Raw genomic sequence first — 25333 nt, forward strand, 5'->3', positions numbered from 1 at the left:
CTTCTGGCAACTCCTGGAGGGGGCGGAACTAAAACCCTCAGCAGCGCGCGCGCGCCCTTTCTGTGTGGTATAAAACCTTGAATGTGATAATCATGGTACAGTCCGTGGCCTACAAAGCAGAGGTGATCCTAGACTCTGGAATCTCAACCTCATCACCTGTGCACCATAAGCCCACATAAATATGAAATATGCAATTACTTTGTTGTGTTGGTATAATATTTATAAAATATAAATATAAATACATTATATATATATAAATATATATGTGTATATATATACATATATATATATATATATACATAAATAAAATAATATATAATTTCAGTTTTTTTGTCAGTGATTGACAGACAGTATCTACTTGTTCTTACTCCTCTTCATCAGGTGAATCAGTGATGCCACTCACAGGTCAGACAAGGAACTAGCTCATGTTGATGACTTCAATGAGCCTGTCAGGCCCACACTTCTTCTTATTTCACTCCAGCAGACTTCAATAATCAAGGGACTCATTACTGCCACTCGCAGGTCAATTTTTGTTTGCTTCGTGCCCATTGCATCTATCACTATCGCATCTATTTTTGCAACCAGTGGAGTTGTGTATATACAGTATATAAAAATATTTTAGAAATATCATTTAGCATCTCCTTCAGGCTGTTCCTGTCTTTAACTGTCAGGTTGTAAATATTGAAAAATATTGATCAAACTGACACAGGATAACAGGTTCTATAGTAATGTGTTAGCTAGCATTTATCAGCACCATATAAATAAACTAAGAAAAACTTACTGTGTAGCATTAAAATTAAGTTTTAATGCTACTAAAATGTTATTTGATAGCATTGAAATGAAGATAATGCTATAAAATAACACTGGGTGCATGTGCTCAATGTGTGACAGCTTCATTGCTGATCTGCTGTTCACACAGGGAGTGTGTGTTCTGCAAAGCTGCTGCTATTTTTAGCATAGATCTGCCTTTGAAAAAAGACCATGAAATGTACTTTAATATTCTCTAAATACTCCTCTGCTCTGAACTTAATGTCTGGCATCAGTGGAGCTTCATATCGGTTGGTGCTGCCAATAGTTCTCAATAAAGCTTTGTAGGGAAAAAAAATGAATGAATTCTAAAACCTGAACCACAATAATGCTATTTTATATATTAGTGAACATAAGGTTAAATTTAAGGTAACTTTATTAATCATTGTGGGGGTATTTGTCCTTTACATTTTATTGTCTACAAAACACTGAGTTTAATTTTCTTATCACCTTTTTACTGTTTACAATAACATTAAGTGGATATAATTTCCTATTCTATACCTTTCATCCGTCATAAATGCATGTGCTGTCACCAATTGTTGCCGGGGGTTGTACACAGAAGAGTGAGTGAGGAAACATTGTGATGACTGTGTCATTTTCTATTCATTTATTGTAATTTTAAATAATCCCATTTATCAAAATGACAATGGAAACAGAAAAAAAATCGATATTTTCACTAAACACATCTTAATAATGCAATAGAGGTTTTGCATGAATATAAGAGTGTAAGTAAGAGTTGCACGAGCTGCTGTTTCTCAGCTGCATGTGTACATCTGAATATCTTACAGTCACTATGTGACATCCATGTCTAGTTTTAGTTCTTTTCATGGTGTAGGGGACATGAAAAGACCTTAGACATGAAAAGACCCCTGGCTCTGAAGCCTTGTTTACCACATCACTCTGTAATGTCCTACAGATGATGATGATGATGATGATGATGACACACAGATCTGTGAAGTCTATGAAGCTGTAACAAGCCCCTGCAGCACTATAGCTTTACTCTTATACAGTTCTAGCACTACTCGGCTCTGCTATGCTTGGTATCAGGCATGTTGTTTTCCATGTTGTTGTTTTATAAGCGAAACAAAACACAAATTAGTGACGAGCAAAGCAATTATTTTCAGTGTCCTGAATCATTACAATCAGTTAATTAAGAAGATTTGCATGACCGGAGCACAGATTCCATCTGACACAATCACTAAACTGAAATACAGCTGAACGGGTTGGGATTCAGCTCACGATCGCCGGCTTTCAGCAGTGCTGTCGCTAAATACACCAGACTCCTCTGTTAAATTGAGGTTTTAGACATTTCCTTGCGAGATTAACGTGTTTTCAGGATTTTTAAGTATTTTTAACTAATCTAAAGTCCGGCATTGTTCGGTTTGATTCTTTGAGTCAGACATCGCACTCATGACTCTTTCGGCAGTCTGTTGATGTCACATTTTAGTATCGGCTCAGCTCACTTGGAACCTCACCAGAGCAGGTACTAAAAAGCACCAGGTACCAGGTTCTATCACTAATGGCAAAGCAAAAAAAAAGATTTTAGGCTAGTCGAATCTAGCCAAGCCGAGCTGAGCAGTGCTAGAACTGTGTAATGGAAAAGTGCCATTAGTGGCCCATCCTGTGGTCTCACTGTGGGACACACGGTGGTGTAGTGGTTAGCACTCTTGCCTTACAGCGAGAAGACCCGGGTTGGAGCAAGGGCCTTTCTGCAAGCAGTTTGCATGTTCTCCCCATGTGCATGGGTTTTCTCCGGGTTCTCTGGCTTCCTCCCACAGTCCAAAAACATGCAATGTGGGGATTAGGTAAATTGGACACCCCGAATTGACCAGAGTAGATGGTTGTTTGTCTCTATGTGTGTGGCCCTGCGATGGACTGGCGAACTGTACACCGCCTATCGCCCGATGTAGCTGAGATTTGCACAGCACAGCACCCCCCGCGACCCTCTGGTGGAGAGAGGTAGATAAAGACTTTTCACTGTCACTTCAAAGATTCCTACATACATTCGCTCTGACCATGAATGCATCACTATGTGTAGTCTGATAATTTTGGTATCATTGGTAGTTCTTTTCTGTTAAAGGCACTTTGAGATGTTTGTTAGTCATATATTACATTTGTTATTTATATTTCAAAAAGAAAACAAGAAGAAAGAAAAGAAACGGTCGCTACTATTGTGCACATTTTTGATTTAATGCACTTTGAATTTGAGTCAAATATGACAAACACATTTATTTTTTAACTTAAAATTGCTAATACTGTGCACTTTTACTGTATGTACTTTGAGATGTGTGTGGACAGGTATCATCCAATCATCTTTATTGCTAGTGCCTCAGATTCGTTTCAGGTACAGTTGTTTTAAATGAACTTTTTGATGTGCCTTATGTACATTTTTGCTGGTTTATAGTTTGTCATCACCTGCTGCTTACTGGCTGTGGAAAATGTCTGGCCCAAGCTAAATTTTCAGTTTGAAAATGCTCCCCAACTGAGTTTGTAATTGAACAGTCCTGCGTTAGAACATTTATGGCACGAAGAAACCGTTTGAAATGTCATCTTCATCATCTCTCTGCATAACACAAGATTTTAGATTCTCCTTGAAGTAAAACCATCACTTATTACAACTCAAATGTTTACTGATCTTAAACAGGTAGGTACATAATATGCCAAAGAGACATCTCATTGGGCACAGTGTGGAAAGGAAAGAGAAGAAGATTCAACATGATGAATACCCTAACCCCTAAAACCCAAGTCTCAACCCCAAAGAAGTCCTTTAAAGTTGTGAGGACCAGAAAAAAAGGGTCCTCACTCGCTATGGTTTATATGTTGTTTTTTGGTCCTCACTAAGATACCCATACAAGAACACACACACACAAATTAATTTTTATATCTTGAGGAGAAATAATTCATTCCATAGTCCCTCACCCAAACCTTACCCATCACAACAAAGTGCCTAACCATTGGCCTAAATCTAACATAAACCTAATTTTAACCCTAAAACCAGGTTTTAAACCTGAAAAAGCGCAGATAGATAGATAGATAGATAGATAGATAGATAGATAGATAGATAGATAGATAGATAGATAGAAATGAAAACAATGAATACAAATTAATAACACAGTAACAATCACAGCAGACAACAGAGAAATATCATTTTATTTTATGTTTGAAATGAATTTTGGATTTCATGAAGTTGAAGGATGGATTGGTGCAAAAACATTTTACTATTTGTTTTTACTATATGATATACTGCAGTGATTTGACTTGTGTTGACTTGGTATTAAGAAAAAAAAAAGAAGACGAAGGTGGTGTTGATGATGATGATGATGATGATGCTGCACAGTTGTTTTTTAACAAGCCCAGAAGGCAGGGCCAGTAGCAGTCTGCTGTCGGCTCGTTTAGTGTTTGCAGGAATCCATTTGTGGCGCGAGGATGGAGAGAACTGTCACTTGTTTTCTCTTTCTTTCTTTCTTTTTTCGTCCGTCTCTAACACACAGCTGCTGCTGTATTGTAACTTTGTAACCTGGCAGCCTGAGCCTGGATGTTAAATCCGCTTGATGTTGTTGCCTTTAACAGGAGGCAGAAGAAGAAGAAGAAGACGCTTCAGAGATGAAGAGGAAACAACTGATGCCACTGCGAGACAACAACGGAGACACGCGTGTGATTCCATCCCTTTTAAGGTGAATGATCACCTCAAAATAGAAATCGAAAATTGACTTAGTTGTTCATAGGATTTCATATCTCCCTCCCTCTCAGACACGCTCTCTGCTCCTCCGCCTGGAAAAGAAGAAGAAGAAGAAGAAGAAAAACAGGAAACATTAAGTGCTGCGAGTCTTGGACAGATCCTGCAGACTGAACGCATCATCTGACACACAGGCATGAGAGGATGCTGCTGGACCCCGCTGACTCTAACCAAGGTGCCTCATGGTCCGTGGCTCTCAGCCTCCATTGAATCTGGGAAGAAAAAGAATCTGTCCGTGAAGAATAATCCGTCCCTATTGGCTGGCGTGCTGTGCACATGCTATAACAACAGGATATGCAAAGAGCCCTGGGCTGCTACAGCCTATCATGTTTTTCTGACCGAGTACTGTATTTAAATTGAAAATGATATGACCACTGCTGCTGCTGGAGAAGCTGGATAGAAATACAATTAAAAACAACAGTTAATAAGAAGAAGAACAGTAATGATGATAAAAATGTTGGTGGTTAATTCTGAGGGACTTGGCTCAGGGACAGAGCTCCTCTCCTGTGTGTCTGTGTGTGGAGTGTAGGTTCCAGCTGCTGAAGAATGTTTAAGTACCGGATCAGGCTGTTTTTCAATGAACTCAAAGTGTTGTTACTGATGCGCTCTGGATCAAGCAGGAGGACTGACACGCACACACACACCGGGATGCGAGGGCTTATAGGAGGCTGTGGTTGGCCGCCGCTCAACTGCTCTCACCGGGACGACGAGGAGGAATATTACGGCTCCTCTGACCCACGGCCACGCAGCCTGGCACTTGAGGATAAAGAGGATGACAAATCCCTGGAAGGAGGAGGAGGAGGCCTGGACGCTGCTTCCCTCCCGAGTCTCTCAGAGAGCGGGACGCGATCACCTCAGTGCCGGATCTGCTTTCAGGGACCTGAGAAGGTAAAGTTAAGTCTTAATAAAAAAATGCTGATGTGAGCTTCTTTGTTCTAAGGGGTCAGCTTTTTATGTTTACCAGGGTTCGCCTGAAACTTTAAGGTTTGGTTTGCTCATGGACACATCAGCAGGTCCACCTGCACTCATCTGGTGGACCTAAGTTAAAGGGATAGTTCAGCTGTTTTTTTTTTTGTTTTTTTTTGTTTTTTTGGGGGGGGGGGGGTTTGTCCTAATGTGAACACACAATATTTTTTATTGTGTGTTCACATTAGGAAACACCCCAATGTTCCAGTTTTTGGCACCCTTCCCTTCCGTCAGCTGATTGGGCGACAGACAAATGTCACTCCCTTGCAAGCAGTGTAAATATCCATGGAAGTCGAGACAAACGCCTCTAATCTATTCTCCTTCAAATCTCAATGTCTTGTTGTGACAGTCACAGACTGAGCAGGAAAAAAAAAATCTGCTGCATGTCCTCCAGTGTGTCACGTTCAATGTCAGCGTGTTGTCGTCGCACTGGTGCAACTTCATGCTTCATACTGTTCTCAACTCAAACTCCCAAATTAACTTACCAAAAAAGGTAGACCAGCAGCTTTTTAAACTTCAGTTTCTTGCCAGAAAAGGCTGTAAAAAATCTCAAGATATCTTATGTTATGTTTCCATCATGGTACAGTTTATTTTGGTAAAGTACGGCAGGGTTTAGGATGGTGTTTGACTGCTAACAGTACCTTTATGTGGTAGGCGGAGTGTGGGCTGATACCTAGTGTGACATCGTACCGGTGCAAAGACAACAAAGACAAGAATAGAGGACATCCAGCTTCTCTTCTTTCCTGCTCAGTTTTTGGCTATTTTTTCTTCTTCCTGTCCTTCATCTCTGCTATTTAAAATTGCCTTGACTCGGTTGCAAGGGAGTGACTTTCTTCTGTCGCTTGATCAGGTGAGTGTTGAGCCGGTCTAGCTCCACTCAATGTACTTTGGTATCCCAAGGGAAGGGTGCCAAAAAAATGGGATCGAAATCGTACTGCTCCTAATGGAAACACAAAAATGTGTGTCAGGCAATATATTCACTGCACTACACCACAGTAGTATAGTATAATAGTATTCATTATATAGTGTAGTCATTTGATATTTTCAATAGAGTCAGTTAGTTATAATTGAATAAAATCTGCATTTTAGTTATTGTGTGTTTGTATGTTGCCCAATTTACATCAAAACAATATAATTTTACTGCTTTTTTTATAAAGAGATAGAGCAGAGTTAGTTCAGCCCTTTGGTCCAGCCCTCAACAATATTTAAAGTTTCCCATGTGGCCCCTTGGGGAAAATAATTGCGCACGCCTGCTCTAACATCACCTCTAACATGACGATGAAAAAGCTCCTCCACACAAACGTTTTGACTCTCGTTACAACTAAACTGCTCTTCATGTAAAATCAGTGGATTGTTCCCTCGGGCTATTTAAAAGGCTGCTGAAAATCTCACAATAAGTCATCAGCAGTTTCAGATCTGTAAGTGAGTGTCAAGTCCTCTTTTTTTTTGAAAACACATCATGTACTGACATTTTAAACTTTATCAAAACAAAACATAAACGCAACAACAAAAGTGAAACAAAATGCCAGCCCACGAAAAGAAAAATAGTCAACATTTTGTATTACAGTACAGCAGGCGTGTCCACAGCTTTGGTTTTATAATGTATCCTTTATGGTCCGGGAGGGACAGAAAATCATAATCATTAACATTATCAAATCTGGTCAAGTTTGGACACCCCTGCAATACAGTAAAAATAATATAATAATAATATATTACAATAATAACATTTTAATTTGAACATTTTTTAATTATAAAACATTTGGTCATCAAAAATGATAATTACCATTGTATAAAGTTGAAATTCATCCTCCCAGATGCCCCACATACAGTTTCAGTTGTTATTAGCGCACCTTTACTCGATTACTGAAGAAATTAGATGGTACTACTATATATATCACTTCCTGATTACAAATAATTAACATTTATATATTGTTATCGCACTGTAATGTAAAGTGTTATTAGATGACAAATACGCTGTCAAGTGAGCGTCGAGTTTGCATTCCTAAAGAAGAGGCTGTAGAGAAGAAAGAGGAGCAAGAGGAGTATTTTATATCTGAACAATTGAATTTCCTTCCTATACACATACTGTAGCATATGCTCAAAATTGGGCCATTTAAAAATAGCAGTGAAAAAAGATTTTACAAAAGGATTCCTCAACACAAAAGACAATTTTAAGATGTTGCCTGTTTTATACGTTGTCATTTTATGGGTTATTATCAAACCTGCTTGATTATTCCATCAACTACAGGAGCACCTGAAGGAGAACAGTTAGGGTCGGTGCTTGATGGAAGTGTTTATAACGTGGACGTCTGAGTGCATGAACTCTGCCCTGAGGACACAGACTTAGCCAGAGGTCTCGGAAAGTTTCGGTTTCCCCTGCGGGTATTCAACTGATTAAAGATCTAGCACATCACCTGGAGTCAGACAGGAAATAAATTGATATCTGCGAAGGCATTGTCAGTGCGAGGGCCTCAGGGAGCCTCAGGCTGACAACAAAAACCTGCAGCAGATGTCCTGTGAGTTCTTTGAGGCTGTAGAAAAGTCATATGAGAAGACTGTGTATGCAGATGAGATCGACGAGGGCCGTTAGCTGCCGCTGGTTAAACAGAATAAGATTTCCCCATATACTCTCACTGTTTAACATTGAGATACAACCACTGCTACATCATGTTATGCAGCAGTGGTTGTATTATATCCAAGGAGAAGAAGTCAGTGCACATCAATCCAATCCAATCCAACTTTATTTATAAAGCACTTTAAAAACAGCTGAAACAAAGTGCTGTGAATTAAAGATCAATAAGATAAATAAAACATAGAACCATAATACCTAAAAGACCTGAACAACAAAAGTCAATCATTATACAAGTGCTCACTTATTATACATGACACAGCTCGTGTCTCATTTAATCACTAGTGAAGTAAATACCTCATTGTGATTTTTCTGACAGATGTGATTTTGATTTGATTTGCTATATTATTTTTTTAACATGCTGAAGCGATGCCATGTGACATCATCCAAGAATTAAACACTGTCAACAATATGAATTGTTTCTAACATGCATGTGTTACATTTTATAAAATGGCATAAACAAAAACACAGAATCCAAAATAGAACAATTAAATTAGCCTTTGTGGTTTGCTAATCGCAGTGTTTGAGGTTGCAATTTTGATTTCAGCCCTAATAATAATTAAATGTGCTTTATATTGCTTTATTATAATTAATTACTGCTGTATTTCTTGTATTTTTGATCATTGGTCCATAAAATCACAAAAATGTTTATCTGCACTGAGCTCTGGTGACTGACTAAGCTGCTGCAATTAGATGAATTAAAGTTTCTAGAACAATTTGTAACGACGATTTCTTTTATTATAAAATAGAACTGACTGGCGATGATGTTCACACATGTCAGGACAATGAAATGCACTATTCTACGGGCCTGTTATGCCTCACAACGCTCGACTACAGTCAGCATTCAAATAGAAACAGGCAATTATATGGACAGACATACCAATGTAGCTACATAACCCACATGCACACCGGTCCTCTAAAAGCTTCACAATACCACTTAACCTGTCAGGGTGAGTGATCTGCATTATACATTTAATTTCCTCAGAGTATGAAATTTAATCTGAACAATTTTTGGGTCATGATTATTTAATGACATAAAACCACAAAAAAGAAGCACGTGGGGATCTGATGTCAAGGTGATTCCAAGCAGCCACATGTGTGAGATTATCCAACAGCATGGTGACATACAGAGGAAGAGCGTTCTGAGATTATTTAATCATTTAAATTATACGCCACTGACAGATAGAGTTCAACATAGCAATGGTGTCTGCACAGGAATAAGTAATGGCAGCAGAGGTGAAAACATGAATATCTAATCAGCCAATCACCTGACAGTAACTCAGTTCATAAAGCGGCATGTAGACATGTCTAAGACAACCTGCTGGAGTTCAACCTGAGCGCCACAATATGCAAGAAAGATGATTGAAGGGACTTTGAACCTGGCACGGGTTGTTGTTGCCAGACGGCTGTTGTGAGTATTTTCAGAAACTGCTGAAAAAGAGAAAATATACAGTGAGTGGCAGTTCTCTGGGCAGAAATGCATTTTTGATGCCAGGATTCAAAGGAGAGCTGGTTTTAAATAATAGAGAGGCAACAGTAACTCAAATAACTCATCACAAGCAAGTTATTCAGAAGACCATCTTTAAAGGGGACAACACATCAAAGCAGACGTGTTACAGCAGCAGACGACCACTCTGGGAGCCACTCCTGTCACTTTATTAGGTACAGGAGTGTGCACCACATGACGGTTATATTCATCACACGCTTGACAAATCCGGTAAAACAAATAAACCTTCTGAAACAGACCCATGTCCCACAATCTTAGCAAATCATGGCACACAGCGAAGACGCATAAAAATAGAAGCAGCTGGCAAAGACCGCAGAAGCAGAGACGTGACCAACTGGGTTTTCTCCTCATACCAGAGACAATGAGTCATTTCATGCCAATATGACAGAATTAGGTGTTACATGAAAAGCTATCTCTTGAAACCATCGTGAAACATTGTTTGATTACCAAGTTTATCTAAATTTTATTATTATTTAACGTCTCTCTGTACCCAATATGTGAAGGTATAGCAATGTAAAAAAAAAAAGTGTTAACGGTAAACATTAATCAATCAGTATTAGTTTAACACTGATTCCACTTGTTTGCTATTGATTATACACACATATTCTTACTCTTATTTCTTCAAACAATATATTTATTTTATAAAACATAAGTTACAGTTACATTGTCAGGGCTGGGATAACAGTTTTTTACTCTCCTCTCCACCACATCACACCACAAACACAGCAGATTCGATGCATGATTAACGCAGTTTTGTTTTGCTTCCTGCAGGGGGAGCTGTTGAGCCCATGTCGCTGTGCCGGCTCTGTGCGCTGTACTCACCAATCCTGCCTTATACGTTGGATAAGTGAGAGAGGCTCCTGGAGCTGTGAGCTGTGCTACTTCAAGTACCAGGTTCTGGCCATCAGCACCAAAAACCCACTGCAGGTACAGTCGGTGTCTCAGTGACGGATTATCATCTTGTTTCAGTGTTTGCTAAACTATCATTTTAAATGTCAGTAATGTTATGATTGGTATTGTGAGCAGGCAGTGAGTCACTGTGACCTGCTGCTCCACTGATGGAGGCTCAGTTAGATGATAGAACACAAGTCACTATCACAATCCGTCAGTGTGCCATCAACTATCAGGTATCAACCATTTACAGTTAATAGTTCATCCAAAATAATCCAATAATCACCACTATCTGAAACAGAGCAGTTAAGGCCATACCATAGTTTTGTCTTTTGTATACCAGCTATTCCCAAACAGCTCTATATACTGTATCATCCTACAGGATCATTTCTATATGTATATTATTTGTTTCATAAGAAGGCAGAAAATAACCTTTAACCTTGGTGTTTTATGGCAGTTGACATCCATGATGTTGCTTTGCAGCCTCTCCTTCATGATTTGCATTGATTAGGCTCCTTAATCCCTGTCCATTTCACTCTTAAAGTACAAAACAATGCAAATTATCTCTAATCCCTCCACAAAAGTGCGACAACGTGACACTAACACAATATTTTATGGTCATTTGCAACATAATTCATCCTTTTCTTGTGTACCGCTTTATCCTGCACCTGAGGGTCTCAGGGCTGCTGGTGCCAATCCCACCAGCAAGGCCCTTGTTCTGACTGAATCACAAACCTTGTTCTTTTTGCTGCAAGGCAGCAGTGCTAACCACTACCCCTCTGTGTGGACCCTGTAATGACAAAACTGAAATTTAAAGTTAATATTTATGAAATCTCAATGACCATTCATGGCCCTCCCTGAATACCTTAAACAGCCCATTCAGGCCATTTCTGTTATATACATCTTGTTTATTTAATCAACATATTATGCCTGTCCCATAATGTACAATTACAAACTACACTGACTCTCACATGATGAAGAATTTGACCATAATATTTCCACCCATGATACCCTTGTGTGTCCGTACAGTGGCAGTCCATCTCCCTGACTGTGATTGAGAAGGTGCAGATCGCGGCCATTTTCCTGGGCTCCTTGTTCCTCCTGGCGAGCATCTCCTGGTTGGTGTGGTCTTCTCTCAGCCCGTCGGCCAAATGGCAGCGGCAGGACCTGCTCTTTCAAATATGCTACGGCATGTATGGCTTCATGGACATAGTTTGTATAGGTAAGACATGCAGCTGTCATGTCTCACAGCAGGTGGTCACAATACGAAAGGGTCAGCTTCACAAATCTGTGCTACACTCTAGGCAGCACAGTAACAATATCATTTTGTAACCGAGGGAAGAATATTATGGCAATTCCATGTTGTTTTATTACACCGAGGGTAACCTATAGCAATTCTCATTATCAAGCTATTACCATATTCATTTGGATAAACACGGTATCACTGTTATATTATCATATTATCATCACTACTATATAGTTATTACCAAGCAGAAAATAGTGTTAGAAATAAGACGGTAAAATAAGATAATATTACCTCCCTATTACAAAACTGTTGCCATGTTAAGAATGTGTTATTCTTAAGAATGCACTAACATGTTTTGAACATGTAGGTATTATTGATGCTATAAAGCTGCAGTGTTTGAGTTGTCGGCATTAATTAATGTCCACTGCATTCAAACCACTGAGTTTGCACAATCCTGATTAAGTCTATCAGCTCCACTGAACACGACTCTGTCCGTGTTGGGTTTTCTTTGTGAGACAGCAGCAGACTTTAGGTTAAGGAATTAACCTCGGTTGTGCGAGGTCGTGAGATGTACAAAGGAATGTTAAAAGAGAACCTGAGGTGAAGAAATCACCCCGGCCCTGTGAAACATAAGTGCGGTTGTGAGATACAGAAACAAATGATGAAAGCTTCAGAAAGCTCCGCGGGGTCACCTGAGGCATGGTTTAAGTCTGGTGGGAAAAGCGACAGAAGTTACACAATGTAGCTTTATAATTCCATTTATTGAACGTGATTACAAATAAAACCCAGTGTGTTTGTTTGGTTGTGTTCTGTCTACGTGTTTGTCTTACTGCCATTTAATCTCTGTGTTTGTTAAACCGTATAGTTCCTGTTTACTGTGTACATTTTAGTCCTTTCTTGGACTTAATGCTTAAATACTATATGTAACACTGTTTCTTGTCCCTGCCCGACCTCCCTCTCACCCTTATCTCCACCCCTTGTGCACAGGCCTTATAATCCATGAGGGATCGTCTGTTTACCGGATCTTTAAGCGCTGGCAGGCTGTGAACCAGCAGTGGAAAGTGCTGAATTATGAGAAAGCGAAGGACTTAGGTGACCCCTCCAGTTCCAGCAGTAAAGGCGGCGCTGGTCACGTTGTTGTGAGGGATCCGTCTCACACGGTCGCAGACGGCGAGCGGCAGGCGAGTCGGCACGTCAGGACTATTCTCCACCACCACCACTGTGGCTATACCTTTTTGTACATCCTCAGTCAGTTAAGACCCAACCACCTGCACAATGCAAACCAAGAAGTGGTCATGAGGGTGACCACTGTATGAGGCTGGGATGAAATGTCCTTTAGTGTTTAAGAAGGAAGTAAAATATACTTATAATTTAAAAAAAAAGGAAGAAAGAAAGAAAATCCTTATGTGCCACATAAACCCGTTCACTAGTAGTCTTATATTTTGTTTGATGAATAACCTGAGGCTCAAAGTGAACAGCCAGAAATAAATCTGAGGTTTACACAAAGGGACAACATACAGTTTTTTTTTACCCGAGTCTTTGATCTCATGACGAATTAAAGGAAAAAAAGCACATAAAAGAAAAAGCTTTGATTCTCAACGCTGTCAGCATTTTATTGTCATTACACAGTGTAATTGAGCTGTTTTTGTATTGCTATTGTCAATTTTGATCTGTCTCTAAATTTTAAAGAGTATTTGATGTTAGAAATGACTTAATCCATGCTGCATGCTGAGGCAGTGGGTAGCACTGTTGCCTCACCATAAGAAGGTCACCTTTTCGAATCCCAGTTTGACCAAGGGCCTTTCTGTGTGGAGTTTGCATGTTCTCTCCATGTGTCCAAAACATGCTGAGGTTAATTCAATTGACTGTAGGTGTGAATCTGAGAGTGAATGATACCATATGTCAGCTGGGATTGACAAGACAAATGATTTCATCCACAACAGTGGCCTCACCCCTGTTATTTATTCCACATGTTATTTGTTCCCACACAGGTTTCAATGAATCAGAGATTAAAAAGCCAAATTCTTTTTTTTTACATCTTACCCAATTGCTTAAATTACCCCTAAACAACATTTCCTGTTTTATAATAAAGACGGTGGTGTTTTTAAAGAAAACTAAATGTATTGTCAGTTTTGTTTTTTTGTTTTTTTTGGGGGGGTATTGCGTCCCACAACATGCAGATTGTGTCCCACAAGTGTCCAAAAGAATACAAATTACACCAAACAGTGAAAGTGGGTGAAAACGAATGGAATGATTTTTATTTCTATCGAAAGAAGAGAAAAAACGAGCAATGATCAGATTAATATAAAATGTGAAGGCATAATATAGCACTAGCTATGGTAAAAATTTGTATTTATTTGGCCTTCGGTTTTTCAGCCATTCACAGCCACTTTCATACAGCACATTTGTTTGTAGTTGCATTCATTCAAGTGTTTTCCTCAGGGACACATCCTGGCAATACATCTAAACGTAAAATAAAATACCAAATACCCAACTAAGAAATGTATCACAAACAGTACAAAACACAGCAGTACAAAACTATAAACGATGTATTTGCAAAATACTAAAAATACTCAAGATTCAAGGAACTCTTCCTTAAGTACCTTTATTTAGTTTTCTTCAGTAACAGATGAATCAGCAAACATTCAAATGGATGATCTGACTACACTAATGCTGTGTTTCATAACAGCACATTTGCATAATTTAGTCTACAGCTGGAACAGTCATTGGTGCGGGCACAACCTCTATTAAAAACAAAAAAACATCAGGGAGTCATAATTAAATGTAACCTCCTATTACCATCCAATACAATCATTACTGAGAAGCCAATAATCACGACATGATGAAGTGAGTCAGTCAAGTCTGTCACACCATAGCGCTTAGAAGCAGAAGGTTCCCCCTCCTAACACTGGAAACACTTCACCTCGTATCTCTCTGCGTTCAACAACTCCCTGCCTCTCTGTGTCTGTGTGATCTCTTTGTCAACAACATGCACCCACTCTCCTTTTTTTAGTCTTTCTCACTCTGTGTCTGCTTCGTCCTTATTCTCAAACAGCTGGTGGAAATCAGTTTATCCTCTCTGAAAATAACCACACCTAAGATGTGTGTCAGCGTCCACCCACAGACTCACAGATTTCATGCATGTTCACAGTGTGAAAGACAACTAAATACAAAAAAAACAGTATATCATATATATATACTGTATCGGACAGTAAAAACAATTCAGGTTTGATCTTGTTAGGATTAATATTCAGCAGACAAAACGTCTGGCATATATGAATATACAGTATATATATAAAAGGAAATAATAAGATAGAACAATAATAAAAAAAATAAAAACAACACACGTAGCCAGTCAAGAATTAAAGCCAATAATAACCGATTACCACAAAATATTCAAAACATGTTCAGGGATCGGGTTTATCAATTAAGAGGGAAGGATCATTCTAAAATGGATAAATTACGTTCAAACGTAAAATATTCTGCATTTTACTCTGTGGTGTAAAACTATAGAATAGTCTGGGTGATGAGTCAACACTAAAATAAAATATAGATCATTTTTTTGTAGGATACAGGGATGAGTTGGGGGTGTTCATTAATTTCTTTATTTACACATGTTATTATTATTTATTATTAATTATTGTTTGGTCTACTTGTCCTTTTCTAAGTGGTGTGTGTATTTCAAGATGTTTATTAAAGCTATTCTAATTATAAATAGTAGTATTATTAGTATTAGCAGAAATGATTGAAGAATTGGAATAAAAAAATATAATATAAATAATGGAGAATGAGTGGGATTTTAAAAGTCTAGACATCTCACTCTTTTTAAAAATATGTCAACTTGTGTTTGATGTTTTTTGTCTTTTGTTGTTGTTCACTCCAAGTTAAACTTCAAATAAGGTACATATGTATTCATGAAGATGAATATAATCTTATTATATGAATGAAATATAGGGGTGGAGAGACTGCACATTAATTTAACCAGAGGAACACACTGAGCAAACCTGGCAACCCGGGCTGCAGCGACGCTTTTTGATGACGACATAACGCCGCGACTCACAAACAGTAGAAAAGCAGAGTGAAGTGGAAACAAGCGTGACTGGATCCGTGTGTCCGTGTTTACTTTATATTTACTTTACTTTATTTATCGTCGCGACGAGAGTTTGCCTTGTGTAGTCCAACATGGACGTCCCGATGCCTCAGAAGCGTTACTACAGACAGAGAGCTCATTCAAACCCCATGGCTCATCACACGTTTGACTAGTGAGTGACGTCCATGTGTCTGACACACACACACACACACACACACACTCGGTTGATTGTTGACTGCTTCACTGAACCACTGATCGACATTTAACACAATTGTATGCAACAATGAACTGAAAAATAACGTAAATCATGAGTTGCAGCCCCAGTTCACTTTGGTTTAGAAACATTTTGTTGACAGAATGCTCATAAAATGCTCATAATCACATTTAATGTAAAACACTACTCAAAGTGTGATTGAGTAATGCACGAGCATCACATTAGTACACAGTCGTGGAAATATTGCCATTGAAGAAAGAGGTGCAGCTTTTTGTGAAATTTATTTTGAAACCTTAATGAAAAATGAAAGCTGACCTTTCCTCACTGGTGTCTGCAAAACAGAGAGTTTTGATTGATTCATGTGGTAATATTTCTGTTTATTTCTTACTTCACCCAATTATTTCTACAAAAATGACAACATTTCTTCTTTGGGTTATAACTTTCATCCTTAGAAAGTCTAATCCAAATCCACACACCAATTTTAGTCAGTCACCATTTTCTGCCTGAACTGGTCACAGCTAGAGTAAACTGAATCATATTCTGACTGTTAGGGTGGTTGTTAACCGTTATTTATGACCAACAACAAAAGTTATTGTTACATCCAGATGGAAGCAGCTACGAGCTCCATGATATAACTCATCACCAGCACTTTGGAGTATAATAACATCTCAGGCTCACCATTATATATTATCTCTTATTTTTACACATCATATACTTACTTTAAGTGGTACTTTTAAAAAGTACCACTTAAATTCACCATCACCATGTGCCCGTCAATTGTTACTGTAATATTGTACCCAAACCCGGGTTGGATATCAATGCTTTGCTGCTTACAGTTAGACAAATGTGACAAACAAAAACCTCATAGATAGAGATAACTATCACTGTGGCTCACTGTTTTCGCCTCTTACTTTCTCAGTCCTTTGTGTCCAGAGGAAATGGACTGGTCCAAACTGTATCCAGACTTCTTCACTGGAAATGTGTCAGAGAAAGAGGGGCCACGAGTGGAGTTTGCAGACATTGGATGTGGATATGGGGGTCTTTTAGGTTTGTGATGTTACTAATCTGACTGCACTGTGCACGAGTCATACTCATTTATGTTTTATTCATGTCTCTGTATTTGTGTCCTTTGCTCTTTCCCTCAGTGGAGTTATCGCCACTTTTCCCAGACAAACTCATCCTGGGCCTGGAGATCCGAGTCAAAGTTTCAGATTATGTCCAGGATCGTATCAAGTCTTTACGTGCCTCAGAACCTGGAAGCTTCAAAAACATTGCCTGCCTTCGTAGTAATGCGATGAAGTATCTCCCCAATTTCTTCGCTAAAGGACAGGTGAGTGTCTGTGAGTTTGTGTTGTGTGTGTTTCCTGATGGGAGTGTGTGAGTTCAGACATTAGTCCTATTATTATGAGGATACCATACTATAATACTATTAGTATGAGACATGGTACTTTTTAGTCTGTGTAAAACAAAAACTCATTACTCTGAAAGTGTTTTTATGGATATTATGAAAATAAGATTAAACTGCTAGTCAGGACTGCACAATTAAACACAAAATAACTGAAATTGCAGAGTCCAGTAGTGCAAGAGATAAAATGGAAAGACACAGCACATATTTGATATTGTATAATGCTGAAATTCTGCATTGTTCAGCAGCCCAAAATTCATCTTTTTTGTGTGTGTATAAAATTGCTAAACCTAAAATTATTTTGAAAATATTAAATTAAATGGTAAAATTAGGGTCCTACCAATTATGGATCAGATTACAATGGCAATATATGTTAAAAATAATCACACATCTGAATGTTCAGATGTTTTTTATGTAAATCAGGTATAGAATCTTTTAATCACTTGCAATACAGAGGATCGGCAAACCAAGGTCCTACGAGGCCCAAAGGACTGGGTGAGATCTGACCTAAGAAGCAACTCGGACAAAGGAAATTCTCGCGGCAGTAATTACCGCTATATAACGCAGAATGACTCTAGTAGATTAAGATGTCCTACTGGGTGGTCCCTTCCAGCTGTGCCTGTCAGGTCACGGTTAGGGTGAATGAAACACACACGTAGCTGTCACATGTCGAGTAGATCCGGAATGCTATGCTTTTCCCAGCAAATTATAAAAATCCACTTTTTGTAAAAGAAGTAAAAGACGGTGAGCTTAATTTGGCGGGGACACGCTCGCAGTGATAAACCAAGCTCAAGCATCATTACAGCTCAAAACAGGCAGAATAACTGGCTGAAATCCAAAGATAAATGCTCACGGATCAAGTTAAGGTCGTCAGCAGAGTTTTGGCACCGAGCGAGCAGCACTCACAAGACACAAGCATGAAGAGGCCGCAGTAAGAGTGAGAGTTAATTCATGTCTACAGATTACAAGCTTGATAATGAAGAATTGTGTTTCTGAATGTGAAATGATATTTACTTATAGTAAGACTTTTCCTTTAAGTTTGTGCAAAGCAAACAAAACATATTTCAGTTGCCATCATGGTAATTAAATGTTAATAAACATTAAATTAAGAGAAGCAACATTTTCACATTGTTATGCACAGTTTAACAACATACTGTACACAAACATAGGTGTTGTGCCTGCAGCCTCACAGCAGGAGTAAATGGTCTCTTCTTATGGCTTTTCTCTCATTTTTGGGACAAAGACATCTCAGCTAGCTAGCAAACTAAAGACAGTAGTGTAGGAGCAGGTGCAGTTACTCATGAATTAACAGGTTAATAAAGGTTAATCCATCCTCAGCAAATTGTAATTTCTTCTTAGTCTCTTCTTTCTAGCATACATAATGTGTAAAGAGGAGAAACTCTGCATTTGCTTTACATGCACTCAAAAGTTCTGCTCACAAAAACAAGGCTGTCTGATGGGAAAAATGCTATATCCATATTTATTTATTTAAAGTGAAACTTTGTCCTGTGTCAGATGTTTTAAGATTTTACCTATGGAACCATGTTTCTCACTGCCAGAGTGTTGGGCCTGCGCCAGGAGACGAAGTAATAAAGATCAGAAATAACTCTTGTTGTATAACTGTGCCGTTATACAACTCTATAGCTAGTGGAAACAATCTCAATATAGTTCTAATTCCTCATGTTTCAATTTATTTTTTTTACGGATTGCTCATTAATCCACGATCTACCAACAATGGAGTCATTGACTGACGTACAATTCACCGCATCAGCTGAGTATGGAGCAGTGCAAGACGCCATTTATCCATTCCAATTAGTTGCAGTAGTCTATGACTTGTTAAAACTCTCATTAGATTACACAGTGGGTTTAGTGTACCAGGGTTAAATTAGGTGCCTTGGATTAAAAGAAAGAAATTCGCCTCAAATGCACCAAGAGAGCGTAAAGTAATTGCTTTAATGCTTTGACACTTTTATGGAATACATATTGCATAGGTTTTTCATTAAGGTATCTATAAATGCAGGCATTTCTTTTTAATATGTCATTTCAGATAGTAATAAATAACAATAATGGCTTTTGTGTTGTTTGGCATGAATGCTGTACATTGTGGAAAAAGAACGCTTGAATTTGCAGTATAGTGCAGGACATAGCGCACTGTGTCCTGCACTATACTGCAAATTCAAGCGTTCTTCTTTTTCCAAAGGCACTCTTCGAGATAAATGTAATAAAGCGCAGAATAAAAACATAATACAACTTTGCAATGTCAATTTTTAAAGGCTTAAACCACTTGATAAATGCAAGAAGACACTCGGGCTGCAGTGGTGTGTGTGTGCGCGTGTCTCCTCCGGTGGACATGACCCCCAGCATCTCAGAGCAGAGAATGTTGCTGAATTGTTGCATCATCCGTCCATCCTACACATGAGGGTCACAGGGCTGCTGGTGCAACTCCAAGGTGACATAGGGTGAAAGGCAGGGTACACCCTGGACAGGTCACCAGTCCATCACAGGGAAACAATATAGAGCAGGGGTGTCAAACTCAATTACAGAGTGGCCCGAAAATTAAAAACTGTGTCCAAGTCCAGTGCCAGATGAGGTCAAATAACAAAAACCTCCGAACAAATGATTTTCCATTGTACATTTCCTTCTGTCTTGCCGGATTCCCTCCACTGTATTTCAGTAGAACAGCACAAACCTGCCGTCACATGTATCTTAGCCAATAATTTGCAGTACTCAATCATTTGTACTGGATGTATAAAGCTAAAAGAGAGTGAGACGAATACAAATCTAGGGCTGAGCCCCCTAATAACCCCCCTCTGGTTCCAGTCCACATTTAATTTGTTTATTTTACTGGCTAGGTAACTTTATAAGTGTGGTAATTATCAGCAAATAAGTGGGGGAAAAAAGCAGGAAAGACATCACCTATTATCTCGCGGGCCAAAAACAATTGCATGGGGGGCCGGATGTAGCCCGCGGGCCTTGAGTTTGACACCTGTGATATAGAGAGAAATTTTCGAACACTTATTGAATATTTTAATGGTTCTATTTTAACACGCTTTTGCATTTTTTTGAGGGGTGACAATGTCAGAAGATATAATTGTATCACTTTTCAGGGACTTTAAGTTGTATAACTTAAGCAAAGATTGCCATTTTGAGCTGCAGCTTCCTCACTCTGTATTTACCGGACGTCGGACTTTGTCAAAGTAGAGGAATAAAGGTAAAAGGTAAAATACAATGTGAACCAAGTGTTGAAGCAGCATGTTCTAAAGATCCGGAATCCTTTTCGGACCTCTCTGTTTTCCCTCTGTTGTATGTTTTGCAGCCCAAAAATAGTGCCAAGGTTTTTCCATCTTCCATCAGCACTGACGTGACCCCCGGGGCTACAGCAGTCCCCAGTCATTATCCCTGCGTCGTTCTCTTTATACCTGCCATTATTTATTTTAAGTCGTGAAAAGTTACTGCAGTGGTTTTAATGCATCACCCAGACTAATATCAATGGAGCCTGCACTTGCACACTTGTCAAAGACTGAGCCACAGGGAACTTTGTGGGGGGAAAAATAAATTGAGGAGGGAAATTCCAGTTTTGCACTGCACTGCACGGTGCTTAACAGCCAACCACAGAATGTGATGGAGGCCATATTTAGGTGATGACATTTATACATTTTACAACCATATTGCCTAAGTACATTAAAACACAACATTTACTTTAGATCTCAGGTGTGTGAGTGACAGAGATTACTCATAAAGAGTTTATGACTGGTTTTTGTTCTCTTCTTTCAGCTCAGTAAGATGTTCTTCCTCTTCCCCGACCCTCACTTTAAGAAGACCAAGCACAAATGGAGGATCATCAGTCCCACGTTGCTGGCAGAATATGCTTACACACTGAGAGTCGGGGTATGTACAAGTCGGAGCTATTTTTAAAATGATCTGTTAAAGCAACAAAACTAACAGACCATAATTATGTTGTATATTAAATGTTTATTGGGTTTGGGACTGTTGGTAAACAAAAGTCACATTTTAAATTCCACTTTGTGTTAAGACTTGTCTTTTAAATGGTCGTGTCAACCAAAATACAAAAACAGAATATCCTCCCACTGCTGGTATCTCTCTCCATTACAGAATAGGACTGGCGTTGTTATATCATTTTGCTGATTGATGACTAATCCCATGAAAAGAAACACCAACAATACATTACGTCTGCCTCCGAGTACTTTCCACCCCGCTCCATCTGTCTCATTCCTTCCTACTGAAGACGTCAATCAGTCGCGCTCATAAAAACAAAGAATGTAAGAATATACTGTACAAGCGTCACAGATATGCCTGTAATAATCTGTAATTTATTAAAACATCTGCACTGTTGCTTTTAGCTAACATTAACAGGAAAACGTTCATTTGTTGGGGACTGTTTTAGTGGCAAACTAAAGCACATTTGGTGCATGAGTAAGTATCAACTGCAGCAGTTTCCAACTAAACTACAGGGCCCATGTCACCCAGTCTAACAGGGCTCATGGATGTGTTTAATGGTTCCGAAACAATAATGGGGCTCTATGGAGAAAGAAATAAGCTTTATTTGACTGCAGCTTCACAGATGAGAATTGAAAGTGCGATACATTTTTATGCTTTTTGTTTTATCAATTATGTTGTGTGTTAAAGGTCCAGTGTATAACATTTACTAGGTTTTATTGGCAAGTGTATAGTGGCTTAAAAATAAAATCTGTATGGTTATCAGTCTGCAGAGCTTGTTAATGAGCTGACCATTTGAATCAGGTGTGTTGGAGCAGGGCAACATCTAAAACATGCAGGGCCGGGTTCCCTCAGGACCAGGGTTGGGAAACACTGGGCTAAATTAGACAAGTCTGAAAATGGCAGACCCATCTGTGCTAAAAGAGAGAAATAAAGATCGACATGGAATAGCGACCTTAAAATTTAAAATCTAATCAAGAATTGTGAGAATCGTGACACCCCTACTTTTTACACACACGCAGTGGGCAGCACTTCTTCACACTATCTACTACTACTAGCAATGGGCACTGGGTACTGACCCGTACTGGGATTTTAAACAACTACCCTCCGATTACAAGCCAAAATCCTTTCTCCCTGGCCTTGGCCTGCTCTAAGGTGCAGTAATAAAGTCAGTAAGTCCAGTAGAGGTCAACTGACATAATGACACCTCTTGCTGTTAAAGGTTAAATTCTGCAGCTGTTAGAGTAAATTCTATGAAGGATATGGTCCTCATTCAAATAAAAACATCATATCCTTTGAAAGTGAAATACATTTGATGGCACTCAAAAATGCAACAAATAGATTTTGGATCAGTTGGATGCACTGTGTGCAGAAATTCATGAATTGGCTGAAGTTAAAGCGAGCAGCCGGTGTGGCCTGCAGCTGGCTGATGTCTTCACACACCCTGCTGCCGCCTGTCAGGCCTGTCAGTGCAGCACTGGGACACTTGAAGAAGGCTGATGGAGGTGGTGGGGAAACAATGGAAGGCTTGTCTGGATTTCTGGATTGGTTTTTATCGTTTTTTTTCCTTTGACTGAGTGTAGCGCTCTCTACGAGGGCCTTCAGTGCTGGAACACAGCCAAAACTGTCAAAGAAAAGACAGACTGCTCTGTCAGCATTATCTATAATCTATTGTCTCTGTTATCTGTTAAATGTTCTTATGAAACACCTGAAACTGTAAAATAAAACAGGTGTGATTCACATACACACAAAAAGAAAAAGGTAAAAACCTACGTGCCAACATGCACTGGTGTGGAAATCTGTGCCATCGCTGAGTTTTCTAAGAAATCCCTGTTCTAGTCAAGTTATCTCTCCAGTCACCTAAGTAAACAACAATGACATAGGTCATAGGTCATTAACCTGTGTGTTGTCTGTGGGTTATTTTTATCTTTTCAGCAGAGACCATTGATCTGCAACAGTGATGAAACCATTTAACTCTTAAGCCAAAATAGTTTAATACCAAAAAGCATTTTCTTTCCCAGAAGTGTTTTACTAACCTCGCTGTGTTTGCCTGCTCCTGTTAGGGTTTGGTGTATACCAATACTGATGTGGAGGAAGTTCACGACTGGATGGTGAAGCACTTTTCTGAACATCCGCTGTTTTCACACGTCCCTGATGAAGAACTGGTAGGTTAATGCAGATCTTTCCCTCTGTGGGTTTACAGGTTGTGACTGTAAAGCCTTGGAAAGGCCACATCCAGTGTACTCACGTTGCTGTTCCCAAGCCTGGATAAATGGGAGGAATAGGGTGTTCATTTCCATAACACCAAAAAAAAAAACTACACTACTCCTTTTGTCCATGATAACAATGGTATATGATGATACATACATACACTTAACAATCCTAAAAACGTGGGTTAATCTCCAACAACTGCACTCCTGATCAAAATTTTAAGACCAGTTGAAAAATTGCAAGAATTTACATTTTGCACTGTTGGATCTTCAGAAGGTTCTAAGTAGTGCTTCAAAATGCAAAAAGAAGAAATGGAATGAAAAAGTTCGACTAAGCAATTTATTGCAAACAACCATTAAACTGAAATAGGCTGTTCATCAGCTGATCAAAAGTTTAAGACCATAGCCTTTAAAAGCCTAAATCTTCGCAAAAATGTGGATTCAGTGCCATTTTCTGTCAGGTATTCACACTGTCATGATCTCCTGATGGCAAAGGCAAAAAACGCAGTCGGATTGTTGAGCTGCATCAGCAAGGCCTCTCAGTGTGCCATTGCTGCTCAGGTTGGACGCAGTAAGACAGTCATAAACTTCTTAAAAGATCCTGAGGGTTATGGAACAATAGGCTGATGAACAGCCTATTTCAATATGATTGGATGGTGTTTGTACAGGCTGACTGACATTTTTCAATTTTGTGACAATGCATTCATTAATTGCTCCATTCATTAAATGCTCCAAAAAAAGGTTCTCTCACCCTACCTTTAATTGCGTTATACCTCAGTGACACACTGAAGAAGAGATCAGACCTTACACGGTTAGCTTAAAGCTTAAACTTAAAAGTGTTTTCATCTTAAAAGCTCAAACTTTACCATTCTATTGATTCAGGATTGTTATTCATTGACTATTTTAATTGTCACATCATCAACCACATGCTTCATGTTTAACTGATTGTATGTTTCCCTGTATGTTCAAATATAAATGTGTTGAATTGACTCTTGACAGACTGCGGACGTGATCGTCGGTCGCTTGGGTTCATGTACGGAAGAAGGAAAGAAGGTGCAGAGAAATGGAGGAAAGAATTTCCTTGCTGTTTTCCGGAGGATTGAGGATCCAAACTAAGACCTAACAAACACCTGCAAGAGTCTGGGATAACGCTCTTATGTGGACATTCATGAATTGCACAGATGACATTGCTCTATGGAAGGAGGTGGAGGCTGTGGCTCGTTCCCCAAACAGATGAACAGTGATGGCTTGTTGTTTTTTTGTTCCATTTTTTCTCACAGAGAATTTGTCGTGAAGTTTGTCACATTCCAAATCACACTTCTCGACTATTTTAATTATTGCCATTTTCTTTAGTTCTTTAAAATCAACAGTGCTGTTTTTGGATTTTCTGAAAATCTCAACAACAAAAAAAAGTCAGTAAAAGTACACTGAACAACTTTAAAGTTGTGTTCTTGTGTTGCAGTTACTGTGTTACTCTGTCATGAAACAGAACAACCACTTTTGCGACACTCATCCATGACCTAGAGCTGAAGGGATTTATGTTATAGCACAGTTTCTGCTCCTTTTCATGAAATGGAGCCTCGTGTTTTTAAAAACGATTACATTTTCCATGCATGGATCCAATCATAGCCTCATGGTGTTGCTGTGTTAGTGGCTGAATGCAAAGTGTATCACA

General features: G+C 39.0%; 2 protein-coding genes across 2 annotated transcripts; both read left to right on the forward strand.

Moving 5' to 3' along the window:
• The first annotated feature begins 4220 nt into the window (after positions 1–4220).
• Positions 4221–13875, forward strand: LOC131460345 (E3 ubiquitin-protein ligase MARCHF9-like). The gene is made up of 4 exons (XM_058630743.1): positions 4221–5431; positions 10417–10572; positions 11566–11758; positions 12770–13875. The coding sequence occupies exons 1-4, from the start codon at positions 5090–5092 to the stop codon at positions 13096–13098; spliced, it is 1020 nt and encodes a 339-aa protein (XP_058486726.1). The 5' UTR covers positions 4221–5089; the 3' UTR covers positions 13099–13875.
• A 1962-nt stretch (positions 13876–15837) lies between these two features.
• mettl1 (methyltransferase 1, tRNA methylguanosine) lies at positions 15838–25100 on the forward strand. Its single transcript, XM_058630585.1, has 6 exons — positions 15838–16044; positions 17006–17133; positions 17232–17416; positions 21266–21379; positions 23512–23613; positions 24658–25100. Exons 1-6 carry the CDS (start codon positions 15965–15967, stop codon positions 24772–24774), a joined length of 726 nt encoding a protein of 241 aa, XP_058486568.1. The 5' UTR covers positions 15838–15964; the 3' UTR covers positions 24775–25100.
• The last annotated feature ends 233 nt before the right edge of the window (positions 25101–25333 follow it).

This window comes from Solea solea, chromosome 6 (genome assembly GCF_958295425.1).
Source record: "Solea solea chromosome 6, fSolSol10.1, whole genome shotgun sequence".
Lineage (NCBI taxonomy): Eukaryota > Metazoa > Chordata > Actinopteri > Pleuronectiformes > Soleidae > Solea > Solea solea.

What these genes read in the sequence shown, in the direction of transcription:
- LOC131460345 (XM_058630743.1), top strand. Translation starts at nt 5,090, where the DNA reads ATGTTTAAGTACCGGATCAGGCTGTTTTTCAATGAACTCAAAGTGTTG. An exon ending in GCACCAAAAACCCACTGCAG is followed by an intron (nt 10,573 to 11,565) that starts GTACAGTCGGTG and finishes GTGTCCGTACAG; the next exon opens with TGGCAGTCCATCTCCCTGAC. An exon ending in CATGGACATAGTTTGTATAG is followed by an intron (nt 11,759 to 12,769) that starts GTAAGACATGCA and finishes CCTTGTGCACAG; the next exon opens with GCCTTATAATCCATGAGGGA.
- mettl1 (XM_058630585.1), top strand. Translation starts at nt 15,965, where the DNA reads ATGGACGTCCCGATGCCTCAGAAGCGTTACTACAGACAGAGAGCTCAT. An exon ending in GCTCATCACACGTTTGACTA is followed by an intron (nt 16,045 to 17,005) that starts GTGAGTGACGTC and finishes TTACTTTCTCAG; the next exon opens with TCCTTTGTGTCCAGAGGAAA. An exon ending in TGGATATGGGGGTCTTTTAG is followed by an intron (nt 17,134 to 17,231) that starts GTTTGTGATGTT and finishes TCTTTCCCTCAG; the next exon opens with TGGAGTTATCGCCACTTTTC.